At 40.4% G+C, this 15553-nt stretch overlaps 1 protein-coding gene across 1 annotated transcript; it reads right to left on the bottom strand.

The window, feature by feature from the left end:
- Positions 1 to 7378: 7378 nt before the first annotated feature.
- Positions 7379 to 15553, bottom strand: GNAT2 (G protein subunit alpha transducin 2). Its single transcript, XM_059927337.1, has 8 exons — positions 15436 to 15553; positions 13686 to 13728; positions 13242 to 13383; positions 12362 to 12519; positions 10311 to 10439; positions 9953 to 10082; positions 8108 to 8261; positions 7379 to 7569 (listed from the first exon to the last, which is right to left on the bottom strand). The coding sequence occupies exons 1-8, from the start codon at positions 15551 to 15553 to the stop codon at positions 7379 to 7381; spliced, it is 1065 nt and encodes a 354-aa protein (XP_059783320.1).

The raw sequence follows: 15553 nt of genomic DNA on the forward strand, positions 1-15553 counted from the left end.
TGCATTGTGTATTTTCATTTGAATACGTCTGTCTGATATGTTAATTTTTTAGCCCTTCTGTTAATGAAAAACAGTAGTTCTCCACATTTTTGCCTCTACACCATTTACATTTGTCCTGTGTTTACATGAGGATCACCTCCAACCCCCCTATGCCAAATAATTTATCAAAATGCACATTCCTTAAGGACACAGGGACACAGTTTCAGTCAGTGGTTTTCAAATAATGCCTTAAGTCAAAATCACCTGGATCCATCTCAGAGATTGACTCTTGGCTGGTGGGCTGGCATTCTGTAATTTTAAAAAGGTGATTCTGATCATCAGCCTTACAAATCACTATTGTATCAATATTCTGAATTAAAAGGTCTTTTCTTACAGCAGAGCCAGAATGTGGGAATGAAACCTCATATCTATGAGCCTGGAGAAAAAGGATTGATGTTTGTAATCAAAGAAGTGAAAAATTGCCTGTGTCTTTTTGGTGGAGAATAATGGAGATTTGTGATGGATCATGTTTCAGAATTTAGGTGCCCAGTCTTTAGACCATGTAAGAAATCAGCACATCTAAGAAAATTAAATTTTAACAAATAAAGAACAGTAAACAGACACTAGCAGGAAGGACTGTAACAGTACCTTTATTTTGTTGACAGTCACATCTTCTCCACCTGATTAAAACCCTGGGCTGTAGAATTGCCATCCATTAGGCTCTATGTAAAGAGGAAGTATTCTGCTCCTTAATGGCCAGTCTTCCCTAACCTTATAATTTCAGCCTTGCAGCAGATTTCACCTCCTGGCATGAAAATTCCAAGAATTTTTACAGTTATTCATAAGTGGATCTTGAAATGTCATTTTCACCTTGGACAGTTTGAATTCTAAACCTCTAGTTCAGTGTATCATACTGATGGGTTGTTATTTTTCACAAGGTGCTGCATTCTAAGAATAGATGGACCAAATTTTTAAAAGCTGTTTTCTTCCCTTGTTTATTTTTTATTCTCTTATGTATTATATTTGTGTTTTATTATATGCACATTATAGAGTGTTTAGGAATAACTGCTGGTTCTTCTAATTTATTTGCCCACCTGTTATTCTTATATCCTGGCCACTGTTCTCTGATTTGTAGCTGTGACTTTCTTTGGACATTGCTTGCCTGACCTGACTAGTTACTTTTTATATTTATCCATTTGCTTAGCATAGTTCTGGAGTTTCCTGTTGCAGAGCTCCTTGCTGTATTGGCAGTTACATATAAGGGAAAGTTAGTCTCTCATCCAATTAAAAACCTGTTTTTGATTTTTTTCCCTTCTAGATGTTCAAAAAACAACAGCCCTCTACTCACTGATATTACCTGTGAAATCTTTCATATGTGATACTGACTTTTAAGAACAAAATTATCTCAGTTTCCAAGTACTGCCAGGTAATTTTTGTGTTCCAGTTTAGACTTCAAAGTACAAATCAGAGATCTGACCTGGACCAGCCACAGCTCTCCGTATAACTTTATGGCCACCGAACACAAGAGAAAACCAGGCTGCTTAGAGGCCTGGAACTGAAAGTTGCTCTTACTATGAACTATCAGAAAGTAAAAGATTTAAGTGAGGCGTACTGGAGAACTAACTTCCAGGATGGTCAAGATCCTTGTTCCTTTACCTTTGTTTAGGTTTTAAATCCCCATTCCCACCCCCCAGTTTTCTCATAACCTTTTATGAGTTACTTCTGCTGAGGAAAGCATATTTCAGAACAAATCAGGGCAGGATGGTTATTTTCTGATACTATGTCAGGCCTATACCTGGCTTTACTCAGGTCTCTCAGGAATAAGAGATAATATGGAATATTATGCAGCAGTAGATACCTGAGGTGCAAGATTAACATACAGATTCTCTGGCTAAGCTCTACTCAATTAAAATGTCTGAGCCAGGTCCTGGGAATATGTATTTTTAAAATAAATTCCTCAGGTGGTTCTGATGCAGCTAACCTGGGCCAGTATTTGGGGACAACTGAATAGACCTTATATTAAAGATCAACCCAAATAGTAGACAACCTCAAAATCACTAGTGAATGACTAAGTTATTTTTTATTTGCCATTAAGTATAAAGCACCTACATGACTTAAAGTGCCTTTCACCCAAAAAATTAGTATGAGGACTGTTTGGTCAAAGAACATTCCTACATTTTAGATAGAGTATTTAGTTTTTATATAAAATTAAGGCAAAACAAGAAACTTGGGGTTTCCAAACTTTTCTTTTGTTTATTTCACTCCATTTATTTATTCAGTGAAAATTGAAAGATATACCAAAGTAAAGATAAAATCCTATGACAAAGATAACTATGTGTAATAACATGAATATTCATTTACAGTTGGTAGATAAAAGAGCAAAGCTAGCTATAGAATGAAAGTCTTCTTGAGAGGGTTTGGGAAGGGGGTAGGTAAGGGGAATGATTGAGGAGTCAAATATAATATAAAATCTTTGTATGCCCAGTGGTATATGTTCTCCCTTCCTGAAATCTAGTGGGAATCAACATGATAGTAGAAATAATCAAATATTAGTAAACATACTTCTGGGATACACCATCTCAGTGTGTTAGCGTTCACTAAGCTGTGAGATCTTTGACAGCTGGCATATTAAGTTCTGTACAACCTGGTTTATCCTGTCTTCTTACCCTCCACCCCCACCCGCCGGCCATATTCCTTTGGGTTATCCAAACATTTTTACCGAGAGGCTTGTTTATATGTAAGAGAAAATCTCAGTAGACATAACAAATCATAAGAAATTACCTGTTTTTTCTTGCTTATGTAAGATGAAGGTCCTCAGACTCTTATGAAGTTGGAGAGTTGCTTGATGTGCTGGGTTCTGATCTTTTCCCTGCTTCCAGCTAGCTATGAAATCTTTCAGTCTTATATCCCTCATCTAAAGACAGACTAAATTATTTCTTCTAGCTGTGATATTCTATGGTTCTGATCAAATAGAAATAACACATTTAAAAGTGTTTTGTAAATATTCTTTATGATACTCAAGATTGTACTCCACTGCAAAAAAGGTAACCTAAGACAATACCAACAAATGTATTCATTGTAGCTGGTTGTCTTTTCTCAGCATCACTTTTCCTATATTCATTTCGAAAACCTGAAATGAAGTTCAGCTACAAATTACCCTATATTTTGCGAAGCAGGGTGAAAAAGTCTTTGTCTTGCATTTAAATCCAGTTCTTTATTTTCTATTCAAACTGGTGCTTACTTTTCCATGATCAAAGGAAAGAAAAGTTCCTGCAGTCTGCAGTTTATCTGTGTGACCTCACAGAGATGTCTTCACGTGTTTACCTAGCAGGATCACCAGAGGCTCTGGCACACTTTCAGTCCCTGGCCCAACATTGAAGTCCTGCTGGAATCTGTGCTCCAGGGGCTGTGCCGGGTAGAGAGGGAAGTGGGAGGTAAGAGCTCTTCACCCTTCACCACCTTCTCCACCCAGCATGGCCGGCACACTTTGGTCTACGGCACATCTCCAAGTATAGAGTGGTTTTTGAATGCTGTTATTTTTCACCTTGGGGATGGGGCCACCCAGATTTGGACTATTTGGGATACGTGATTTTTTGTATCAGAGTAAGAACTGTTACAAGTAAATGTGTCTTTTATAGTTATACTGAATTTTTAGACTGAATTTTTGTGCTGCTTTTATTCCTCCTTTAATTGACAGAAACATAAAAGCACATTTCCAATTATATTTTTTCCATTTTTTTTATTGTGTTAAAATATACATAACATAAAATTTGCCATTTTAATTATTTTTAAGTGTATAGTTCAGTAGTACTAAGTACATTCACATCATTATACAACATCACCACCATTCATCTCCAGAACTTTTCTCATCTTCCCAAACTGAAACCATACCTATTAAATAATAATTCCCCATTTGCATTCTACTTTCTGTCTTTATAAATTTGACTACTTTAGGTATTTCATATAAGTGGAATCATACTGTATTTGTCCTTTTGAGTCAATCATATTTTTATAAGAAAAAAAAAGCAACTGTCATCAGATTTATATGAAATGGAACTTAATTTACATTTGGCTTACTTTCATCAATGTCTAATCATGCAATGCAAGGGAAGTGTGTTACAGTCTCTGCCCTCTAAGTATAAGAACAGAAAATTATACCTTCAACAAACAAAGCTATTTATACTTTTACTGTTTTATGCTAATTTCACATTCCATTTTGAGACCAATTTGTATTTAGTGTGGAGATGATTTTGTTAAATATCTATGATTTAGAGATGGCATAATTTAAAAATAACCAAGGATTTGTTTGGGAATAGAAGGAGCTTAGGAGAATGAGAAAATTGACTTTGACGTTATAGTGTATGGTGGACTGTTGGTATCATGGTGCATATAGAAAGACCACTGGCTTTGGATTCAGAACACCTGTTTTGGAGTTCTAGTTCTGCTACTTCCTAGCAGTGTGATCTTGATGAAGACTCTCCACCTCCCTTGGCCTCAGTTTCTAATCAATAAATTGCTAGTGGACCTAGAATATTTTAAGTTTCTTCTAGCTTTATCGTTTTAAGAATTAAGATTGCAGTACGTGGAAATAGGGTTGAGTATTAGTTTCTGACCTATCTTGTTACAAAAAACAATTTCTGATGATATAAAATTCAACAGTATAGTTTAAATTTAAAATGAAGCAAAAGAAGACAGATATAGACAGCAGAGTGAGTATGTGGCATAATTTTGGTTTTAAGCTTTCTAACAGCTGTTTTATGCAAAGAGAACTTTTCATGCACACAATCAAAATGTCCATGAGATAAAAATAAGCCACTTGGGAGGAGAAGTACCAGTGGAGTTGTCTCTAATAGTATGAGGTTTGGGAACCATCTCTGGGCCTGACAAACAGTGAAGCTGCAGTAAGGATTAATGCCTTTTTTGGAAGCTTATCCAGAACATTTGAAGTCCTCTTACCTTTACTCAGAGAACATCCCGGTGTTGGCTAAGAGCTTTGGGAAGTTGTTTTGACTTTGTTCTAAGGAACAAGAGAATGGATGACCAAGGCCCCCTGTTTTTATTCTGTGTAGGCTCACCAGAAGAGTTTTAGCTTGAAAATATAATAAGATGAATAACCAGATCCTAACTTCAGTAAAGCAGCTATAGAAGTGTTGCTTTTAAGTACTGCTACTTCCCCATCCAGCCTCCAAGGTAATCTTTTTGCAAAGTGCATATAGGGTGGCTTGTGTGAATTTGTTTATAAACCAGTTAAAAGTTGGGATGTCTACCAGAGCAAAAGAAAACTAAAATACAACCGTGTTTTATTCTGCTAGAGATTGTTCTACCAGAAGACCTGTCCCACTGGCTTTGTTTTTATGCTAGTACTGTAGGGCAGGTTCTATATGAACATTAATAACCGAGGAGCCTGGGTTGGGCGTTTACAGTTTGGCCCATAACCAATTCCTGCCTAGAGTCAAAGATCAAGGAAAAGTTAATAAAAGAAGCAAATAATCTGGCATGATTTGGGGGTAGGTGGGGCTACCCTACTTGAAGGTAGAATAAATGGGAAAAGTTACATCTGGGCCCTGAATAGATAAGAACATAGCTATAGCAAAGATTCTTAACCTGGGGCTTCAGAACTCCAAAGATCAAACTGGGTTCAGTATGTTGGTTTCCTTTGTAATTCTCTGAATTTTATTTTACGCATTTTTAAATACTCTGAGAAGAGGTCCATAGGTTTCATCAGACTGCCAGAGGGATCTATGATACCAAAAAAAAAAAAGACTCAGAGCCCCTATATGTTGAGTTAAAGCAAAGAGGTTAGTGATTGTTGGAGCGTGCCCTTTAGTATAGTCCCTGAACAGTGCTTGGGTGCAAGAAGTCTTACCCAGATTTTTTTCTTCGGTTTAAGTTTTTTAATCGGCGGTAGGCAGAGTAGTTTTCCTTATTTTTCTGGTAATTTTCCCAAGTTGGTTTCTCTTCGAGGAATCAGAAAGACTATTAAATGAATCCAATTTTAACAGCTGCAAATGTATTCTTCAGTGTATTTCAAGCTCATATGGCTCTCTAGTATCAATATTGCTAGTAGTAGCCTAAGTGTGAATGTGTGTTTTTGGCAAGGAGCAGATATTCATTTTAATTGACACTTTCTTTTATATACTAAATCTTGGATGCCCAGAGCTTTCCTCACTAGTAGTTGTAAATGCTAAATCTGTACTTGACTTCACCACCTCCTGTCAAGATAAATACAAGCTTTGTTTCCCCCCAAAGGAGTTCAGGGAATAATTTAATTGTTGGCCTGTTTGGGGAGATGTTGTTTTCAGCCAGGCATCCCATGGACCCAACTGCAAAGATTTTCAGTGCCTAAAGCAAAATCAGCTGCCTTTTTTGTTCTCCTGAAACTAGTGGTTGAAACAAGGATTTTAGGATTGCTCACTTATTCTAAATTCTCTGATACAGAAGTGGCAGCAATAAAATCATTAATACTCCAAGTAGGAGTGTGTTCTGTCCTCCAGGTTTATTCAGAAAGTGTCTTGTGTAGCTGATAAAGTTACTTACAGAGTAAGTATCCCTGTACTTGCAGAGATATAGGGAACACAGTCTTTTTGGCAGTTTGGGAGCAGAGGGATAATCTGTGCTTAATAAAAATCATTTTTGGGAATTCCCTGGAGGTCCAGTGGTTAGGACTCTGCGCTTTCACTGCCGAGGGCCCAGGTTCAATCCCTGGTCGGGGAACTAAGATCCTGCAAACAGTGTGAGCGGCCAAAAAAAAAAAAAAAAACCTTTCTGGATGTGTACCTTAGAAACTAAGAAACTCACATCTTCTATCTGGTGATTCAGGTCTCTGAGCTAAGGCACATACATAAAGGTCTGTTAGTAAAAAGGGGTGGTAGGTTTAGTGAGGTTCTGTTTTTAATTAGTTTTTTTGCAGACTGCAGGGAAGGTTTGCTCTTTTGTTTGGGATAATTCATCTAAAAACCTGGTGTTGAATTTCATATATGGGAGCTTTTATATAGGATTTCTTTCTGTCACTAACCACACAGCTTTTATGTGCCTTCCCTTCCTTCAGTTATGTTTGTGATCATTAGAATAACCCTGTGAAGTAGTATAGAGAAGTTATCTTCATTTTATAGATGAGGAACTCAAGGCTCAGAGAAATGAAATATTTACATTTTTGTAGTAAGTTGCAGAACCAGTACTGGAACCTGGGTCTTCTGACTCCTGGCCTTGCATTCTTTACATTGTACTAGCTATCCCACTTTTAAAAGAACGTATGAGACACAATTGCAGTCATACATACTCCATCTCCAAGGGAGAATGAATGTATTCTTGTCATGGTATATTGACCTAAAATTTTCTGCTTGAAATTACCCAGATTCTGAACCTGTTTATAGAACGTATACTTGAGGAATGGTGAGAATTAGAAGAGTCCACAGTCCTTGAGGTTTTCTTTGATGATAATATCTGTAACTGCATCAAATACAAATTTGACATTCTGGGTGTCTGTGGCACAGGTCATGTGACTGTAGATTTCTTTGACATCTTTTCTCATGTTGAGGTCAAGGAATTGACTCTTGATATAATTCCCTGCATCCTCGTAAGAGTTGTTCCCTGGTTTTCCAGAAAAATAGTGAAGAAGTGGGATAAATTAACCCTTCTTAGTTGCTCACTTTTTAAGTGACTCACTTGATCCTCGAAATGTTGTATTAGACAGCTGCAGTTGGGGGCCTATTTTTGGAGGGAGGGCCCTCTCCTTTATTGCACTCCAGTGTTTCCCACTTGAGTTGAGCAAAGAATTTGAGGAGAGAGGTGTCTCTGTGTCTCCACCCTTGGTTTCTGGCAGTTATCATCTGAACAGTTGATGGGTCTCCTGAATCTAATGTCTGCTCTATTCCAGAGACATCTGAATTTAAACCTCTAACTGAATGCTCAAGTTTCTCGGGTTAGACATCCAAATATCACTTGGACATTATAAAGCTCATAAGAGGAACTGAATATTAAAGGGATAAGGGACCATCAACTTGGCAAAGCAGAGGAGTTACACTTACTACTCCTTAAAGACAAGTTCCTTTATGTCTCCTTGGTATAGGAAATGAGGCAGCCCCCCGTCATTACTATGAAAGAATTGTCTCCAGCCCCTGGCACTTACCATCATACTCCGGAAAACAAATGCTGAGATGGACTTTCTTGAGTTTTTCCTCAAAGAGGTCCTTCTTGTTGAGAAAGAGGACAATGGAAATAGCCGCAAAGAACTTGTGGTTGCATATACTGTTGAACAGGTGCAGTGACTCATGCATACGATTCTAGTAAGAGGAAACACCATCAGAGATATCAGGTTGGGCTTACGGGATATCTGTCTACTTCCTGTTCTTGCTCCCCTTGAAGAAACCAGTGTTCCAAATGTAAAAGGAAAGGTAGGGAACACCTTATCTCTTTCTTAGTGTGGTAGAGTAGAGCCAAAGAGATCTGACTTCCTTCTAATCCTCTTTATATCACAACTGTATGATTTGGGGGAAAGTACTGAGCTTTTCTGAATCTCAGTTTCCCTATCTCAGGATTATTATGAACGTTAGATGAGATCATGTATGTATAGTGTCCATGATAGTAGGTGGTGTATAGGTGTACAGTAAATGTTATGCAGATCTTTGGCAACCAGGGCACAGCTTAGGACTTTGATATCCTTAAGGGCTGCTGATTCAGGGTTGAAACTGGGCCCAAGTTAATATATGTCCACGTACATCTCCAGGATGATTTTGATAGCCTTCTGTTAAAAAGTCCCAGATCTCAGTTCAGGCAGGAACATAATAGGGATATTTGGCCGTTGTGCCAAATGGTAAGGGCTAAAGAATTTCCCAATGCCACAACACAAGCACTTCTACATTATTTCCTTCTCTGATTGTCACTTTCAATGAGTGAGAAGTAGTGCTATAATCTGCAGAGTCCAGAGGTTACCCAGTGCTCCAAACCAGCCTATTGTTAGGGAGCAGACCTTTAGGGTCTTGAAGTGTGCTGTTAGCTGACTTGGGCTCAATCTTTTCACCTAATAAAGAAAACTAATTAGTAGCCTTTTTTCATTGCTAATACTCCTATAAAAACCCTTCAAGACCTTCTAGACTTCAAGGTTAAAGATGGAAGAGATCTTGGAAAATGAATGGCTCTCTAAGACATTTTGGCTAGAAGATATTCAGAGTGCTCTAATGTCAACCTGAACCACTAAGAAGAAGGGAGAAGAACTGGAGCGGGGGATAGAAGGATAGAAGCTTTGTCTTCTATCAGTAAACTGTGGGCCTCCGTTTACAGAGCAGATGCATATGTAAAATTGTCGTTTTCCATGCCTTTGACATGCCCTGTCTTAAACTTGGAAGGTACCTGGATGGGCTGACACTGTTCCTGCAGAGCTCCTGTCTTGTAAAACTCCACAGGCTCAAGAGAACCACCCTCAGGTAGTTCTCCAGCCGCCAATTTAAGTGGCATGTGAGAAAACTGGTTTGCCAGTCTCTCTGTAGTCCTGTTGACACTGAGTATATATTTAGGCTTCCAAGTGAGGTTAGTATGCAACCCCTCTATCATGTTGCATAAAGATACACATCGTACGTTGTTCTTTCTGCTCTATCATTTTCATCTATCCTTTACTTCCATAGGCAGCCTGAGAGACTACTAAGTGTAACTCCTTTGCATTGCCAAGTTAATGATCACTTATCCCTTTAATACTCAGTATCTCTTATGAGATTTTTGATGTCCCAAGTAATACTTGGATGTCTAATCGGAGACCAAGCTCTCAGTAAATCTGGAGCTCTAAAGTGCTAACCTAGAACCTGCAGAAGAAGAGGTTTTTCTAGAATTATTTGCCTGAGACATTGGTCTGCTAGAAGACTGCTAGACTATTAGTGTTAGCTGAAAGCACCCAAGTTGGGGTAATGGAGTGACACAAAGTTTAGAGGAAGGGTCATGGGGGAATTACCTATCAAAGCTGCTTGGTGCAAAGGTCACTCACCACTTCGTCATCTTCCACCAGCACCATATCATAGGCACTGAGGGCTGCACAGAAAATGATGCAGGTGACTCCCTCAAAGCAGTGGATCCACTTCTTTCTCTCTGATCTCTGCCCTCCCACATCAAACATCCTGAGAGAAGAAACACCTGTTTTCCAACGTATACCCAATGTGTGACCCACATGCACTTGGTGTTTACCCCACAGAGGTGGCAACTTTGGGGCCAGTTAGTAAGATGGGAAGTGGAAAGGAAAGGGGGAGAGGTAGGAGTAAGTCAGACTGGGCTTTTGTGAAAGCCAAGAAGCATACCTACGTCCCTTTTTGGGTATCTGACGTGCTCCCTGGGAACCATGTACTCACCTGAAGTTCAAGTCTTTGACAGAAAACTTGGTCTCAATAATGCCTGTGGTTTTGACTCTGGATCGTAGGACATCTTGCTCATTAGGGAGGTAGTCAGGGGCTGTAATTCGGTCTAATTTATTCAGGTAGCTGGAAAAAAGTGATTGGCATTGATAATATTAGATTTTCCACAGCCAAAGTCAAGAAAGGTGAAGGGTTTTACCCAAAGGCATATAGCTAACTTAGTGATAGAACCAGCCTAGAATTCATATTGTTAAATCTGGGAGTCTCTCCTTCAAACCCTCTTGTGTCCTTACAAAAGGAAGTGTGGGATGGGCTGAGGGACAAGCCCATTTGAGGCAGAGGTTCTGTTCCATTTAAGTCAAGTCAGATAACTTTTCCTTGTGTTTCACCTGACTACAAGATTTTCTAGACCCTTGAATGAGACTTGTTGGTTTAAATGGGTGCCAAAATTCCATCAAGAAGCAGAAGTAGATTAAAAGAGATTTTAGAAATATATGAGATGTGAATCAGTCCAATGCATGGACCTTGTTTATATCCTGAATCAAGTTGAAGGGAAAACATTTGAGACAATTGGGGAAACTTGAATGAACACTGACTTGGATATTTGATGACATTAAGGAATTATTAAATATTTAGATGAGATGATTATGTTGTGATTCTTTTTTTTTTTAAAGAACCTTTATTTTTTAGAGATAACATAGTGAAATTTTTAGGATGAAATGATATATCTGGAGTTTACTTCAAAATATTCTAGTGGGGAATGGAGATAAAATGAAACAAGAGTGGCCATCAGTTGGTAACAGTTGAAGCCAGGTGATTGATTGTATTATTCTGCTTTTGTATTTGTTTGATAGTTACCATTAAAAAGTAAATAAATTTAAAAAAAAAAAAAAAGGAAGGCAGATGTGAAGTTAGAGGACTGAGAGAAAGAGGGAGGGCAAATTAACTATATGCCAGACATTTTCACATTTAAATTCTCATTTAACCTCATAAACCTTCAAGTTTCATATCTCATTTTACAGATGAAGGAAAAATCCAGAAGAGTTAAATAACTTGTCCAGGACAAGAGGCATTGTGGTATATTGTAAAAAACATTCAACTTTGTGGACAAATAGACCTGGATTTAAATCCAGCCTCTGCCATTTATCTATATGACTTTGGGCAAGTTAATTTACTTATCTGAACCTCAGTTTTTCCATCTATAAATAGGACTAATAAAAAATACTATCTACCATAAAGGCATATTGTGCAGATTAAATGAAAATGTGTACCTAATGCACTGAGCAGTGCCTAGGCCTGAGTGAGTAAGTGAGTGAGTGCTCCAGGGATAGTAAATGATAACTTTATTATAAGATTAGGTGATAAAACAGGGGCTAAACCCAGGTCTGTTTGACTCTGAAGCTCATGCCCATCTATGATATCATGCTGTTTGAGGTAGGATTGATAAACTTATCTTTTGGGGACCAACTTTGCAAAGTTGGTGCTCTCTAATCCCTGACCAACTTTCTTTGGTTTGCTCTGGCAGTTTGTGTCCTGTGCCCTGGCACCTTGACATAAGATGCTATGGGTGAAGGAGATTTTCATTTTAGGCTAGTGGCTTAAGTAGAGCCTGTGTTGCCAGCTAGAAATTTCAGCCCCGAGAGGGCCATGATGAATCATGCCTCCTAGGAGAATGCACGGCAGAACTGCAGGGCTGTATTAGTGTTCATGATTCTGAAAGGAGAGGCTACGTGTTTGATTTAAGAAGACAGGGGCTGAGGGCTGTTAAACAGAGCACCTCTGTTGAATTTTGAGTCTTCAGCTTTGTAGGCTGCAGTGAACCAGTGTAAAGCAATACAGAGTGGTGGGAACTGTGGCAAATGTCCCAATGTAAAGGCATTAAATTCAAAGCATAGTAAAACACTGCTCAAGCCTAACAAGACAGGCATGCAGCCTGAATTCAATCCTTGGGTCTCCGGCTGTCAGTGCCTAAAATTTTTGGCTGGCTGTGATTTCTCCTAGAAAGTTGCTGACGTCTCATCCCACCCCCTCCCCAATCAGAGTCTTACTAAAATGCCGAGTCATTGAGCTGGTACTCTGCAGCTCTGTCAAAGCAGGCTTGCACCCCACTATCCTTCCACAACTTCTTGATGACCTCCACCAGCTCGGGAGGCATAGTGCCCTCCTCAATGGAGTCAGCCAGGTTGTTGAGCTGTCGCCCATCATCCTGTAAGGCAGAAACCAGGATGAGAATTACACAAGAGTAATGGCTTTCCAGGAGGCTTTTGGGAATTCTGCTGAAAGGAAAGCATTTTGCATTGCAACCAAAGCCTAAGGTGGAGATAGTGTCCAGCAAAGATTCTAAATAAACACTGATTAATTTTTGAGGGTGCTTCTGAGATGTAGAAGGTGGCAATATATCCAGTCCTGGGATGCCTAGTGGATAACAGAGGTCCCAGGGGCTTCCTCCGTGGTGTGTCCATCTTCCATCCTTAGTCCAAAAGTGAGTGTCCTGCCACAAAATGTGGGTCCTCTGCTGCAGGGAGATTGGAAATTTAAAGACCAGATTGACCATGAAATGGAGAAGATGATAGACAGGAACCTATCACCTTTGTTTTTTCAATGATTCAAATCTAGGAAAGGGACAATACTGGAACTAGGAATTTGGCTTATAAAAGTTACACAGCCAGGGCAAAGAACCCGAGGGGAACAATTTAAATGGTAAAATAAGACAAAAAGGCAGAGGAAGCTGAGAGCAGATTTTTTTTTTAATAAACATTTATTATAAAGGTAGGAATTGCATGCTTTGCTAGGACTGAAGTAAAAAGATTTAAAGCTCAGCACGTGGGATTTTAGTTACATAAACTTTTTTCTGACCCATGCTTCCTCATAGCTCGTTGGCCACTGGCCTGTTCTCATTAGCCTTTCCTCCCACCCTTAACCACGTACCGCACAGCTTGCTTCAGCAAAGTCAATGCCCAGTGTGGGCATGGCCCGGATGATAGCCAGGATGGACTGTAGCACATTTCCATAGATGATGGCCTTGTACTCCAGGCATTCTTCTGGTGAATAGCCATCCTGATGAATGATCCTGCAAGGAGGAGACACCCAGCCCTTCGTTGGACCTGAGTAACCAGACCTAAGGGATTGGGACTCTGGGAGGATTTAAAGGGTCATAAGAATCCAATCTCTGTATTCTTACTGCTGTCCCAAAGTGGAGAGTGAGGGACATGGGGCATGCAGATGAGGGACATAGGGAATAAGATCCTTTATATCCTTTACATCTGGGTTCCTTAAGAACCCAGATAAAGAGCCCTTTATCCTCCATGCTTCCGCTGGCTCTACTGACTTCTTCACCCTACCTCAGTCCTTTGGGGCTTTGTTCCTACTCACTTCATCTGTTTGACGACAGTGCTCTTTCCTGACTCCCCAGCACCTGCAGGGAGAAATGCTTATGCTTCATATTTCCACTGGCTCTCCCCAACCCTCCAGTAGATGGCCCGTGAGAAGTCTAAGCCACTGCTCACTTGGGAGCCTTGTTAGGGGAGAACACATAGGGATGATTGCTGCCCCAATTTCTGTCAGCTTTGAGCTCAGGCCATTTGATCTGGAATTAGAGGAGAGTTTCTCAACCTCTGCATTATTGACACTTTGGACTGGATGGTTTTTTCTGTGGAGGGCTGTCCTGTGCATTGTAGGGTGTTTAGCAGCACTCCTGGCAGAGGCCAGTAGCACTCCACTCTTCCAGCTGTGACGACCAAAAATGTTCCTGACATTTCCAAGTGTCTTGGGGTGGGGGTGGGGATGGGGATGTACAAAATCTCGTTGAGAACCACTGATAGATTCAGGGGAACTCTTTTAACACATTTCTGCTCTGCCTATTTTTACTCAGGAGAGTGATCTTGGGGCGGGATTGGAGAAAGCTGGATCACCTCACTGAAATACTATGTTTTCGTTATCTTACTGTTTCCATTATTGACTAAAATGTTCTTATATCCTCATTCACACTCCACTCTCCCTCTATCAAGGACCCGCATACCCTTCAGCTCTCTCCCCCACTCTATACTATCCCTGATGCCTTAACCCTCCCCACTTATCCTGTGCTTGGTCCCTCTAAGCTTCTTATCCTGAATGTAGAAGAAAGCTGCTTAGGCTTAAAACATCTCTCAGTGGCCTTGCCATCTCTTTCCCCTCTGTAGCCTCCTGGGCTCCTTGGAGTCTGCTTACAGAGATGTACTCTTCAGTGTGTCCTTAGGGCCATGCCACAGATCAGCTGAGGGAAAGGAGGTGCCTTAGTTTGGGGCTCTAGTTCCCAGGCTCCTTTATAGCCAGTCTTCTGCTATAAAGATCCTACCTGCTCCAGCTTGCCTACCTCTGTACTACCATTGGGGTTTTTTCCTAAGCCAGGTGTCCCAAACTCTATTGTTTTGCCTCTGTTTACAGCCATGATCAATTTCTGACCGACTGAGGTGCTTTTCTTTTTTCAGCACAAACCCGTGATCTGCTTAGGAGCTCATCAAGCTGATGAGCCTCCCATCTGGCAGGGGCTTTAGAGGCAGCTGCTGAATAGAAAGCCAGGAAAGGACTTTTCTAAAGACTCCTTTCCTCCCCACTCAGGGCTCCCCACTTCTAATAGTTCTACAAATTTTTTTACTGAAAGCAAGGAGAAGGAACCAGTATACTTGGTAAGAACCATTAGGCCTATCCTTGGGACTACATGACACTGATTATATGGTAGGACTTCTGAGTCCACTGTCCTCTTCTGAGTCCTTGACTCAGAGTTCTGTGTTTGCAGATTCAGTAAGTGTCTGCAAGCCCAGAGTTCATGATAATTGCTTAAGTTGCTAGGTGTTAGGTTTGGTTAAATTTGGAGATGGGTAGGTGCATTCTGGCCCTCACACTATTCCTGGTTCAAGGAAGAGCAGAACAGTTCCAGAGTAACTTTGGCATTCTGCATCTCATTGGGGTGGCTGTGCTCAGCCCTAGAACTCCTGATCCCCTAGCCTGAGACTGGATGGGGAGAGGAAAAATGACCTGCCATCCTTCCTCCCCACACAGTGGGCTAGAACCCACCTACCATCCAGGATAAGCAGGAAGGAGCAGTACCTTCTCCTTCTCTGGCTCATCTTCCCATCTCGCTCACCCAGCAATAGCAGCTTGACGGTCTTGGCTTCCTTGTCAGCATCCTCCTGCAGCTTCTTTTCTAGCTCTTTGGACCTCTTGGCCTGTTCTTTGTCCTCAGCACTGGCTCCACTCCCCAT

The sequence above is a fragment of the Balaenoptera ricei genome, chromosome 1, assembly GCF_028023285.1.
Source record: "Balaenoptera ricei isolate mBalRic1 chromosome 1, mBalRic1.hap2, whole genome shotgun sequence".
Classification (NCBI taxonomy): domain Eukaryota; kingdom Metazoa; phylum Chordata; class Mammalia; order Artiodactyla; family Balaenopteridae; genus Balaenoptera; species Balaenoptera ricei.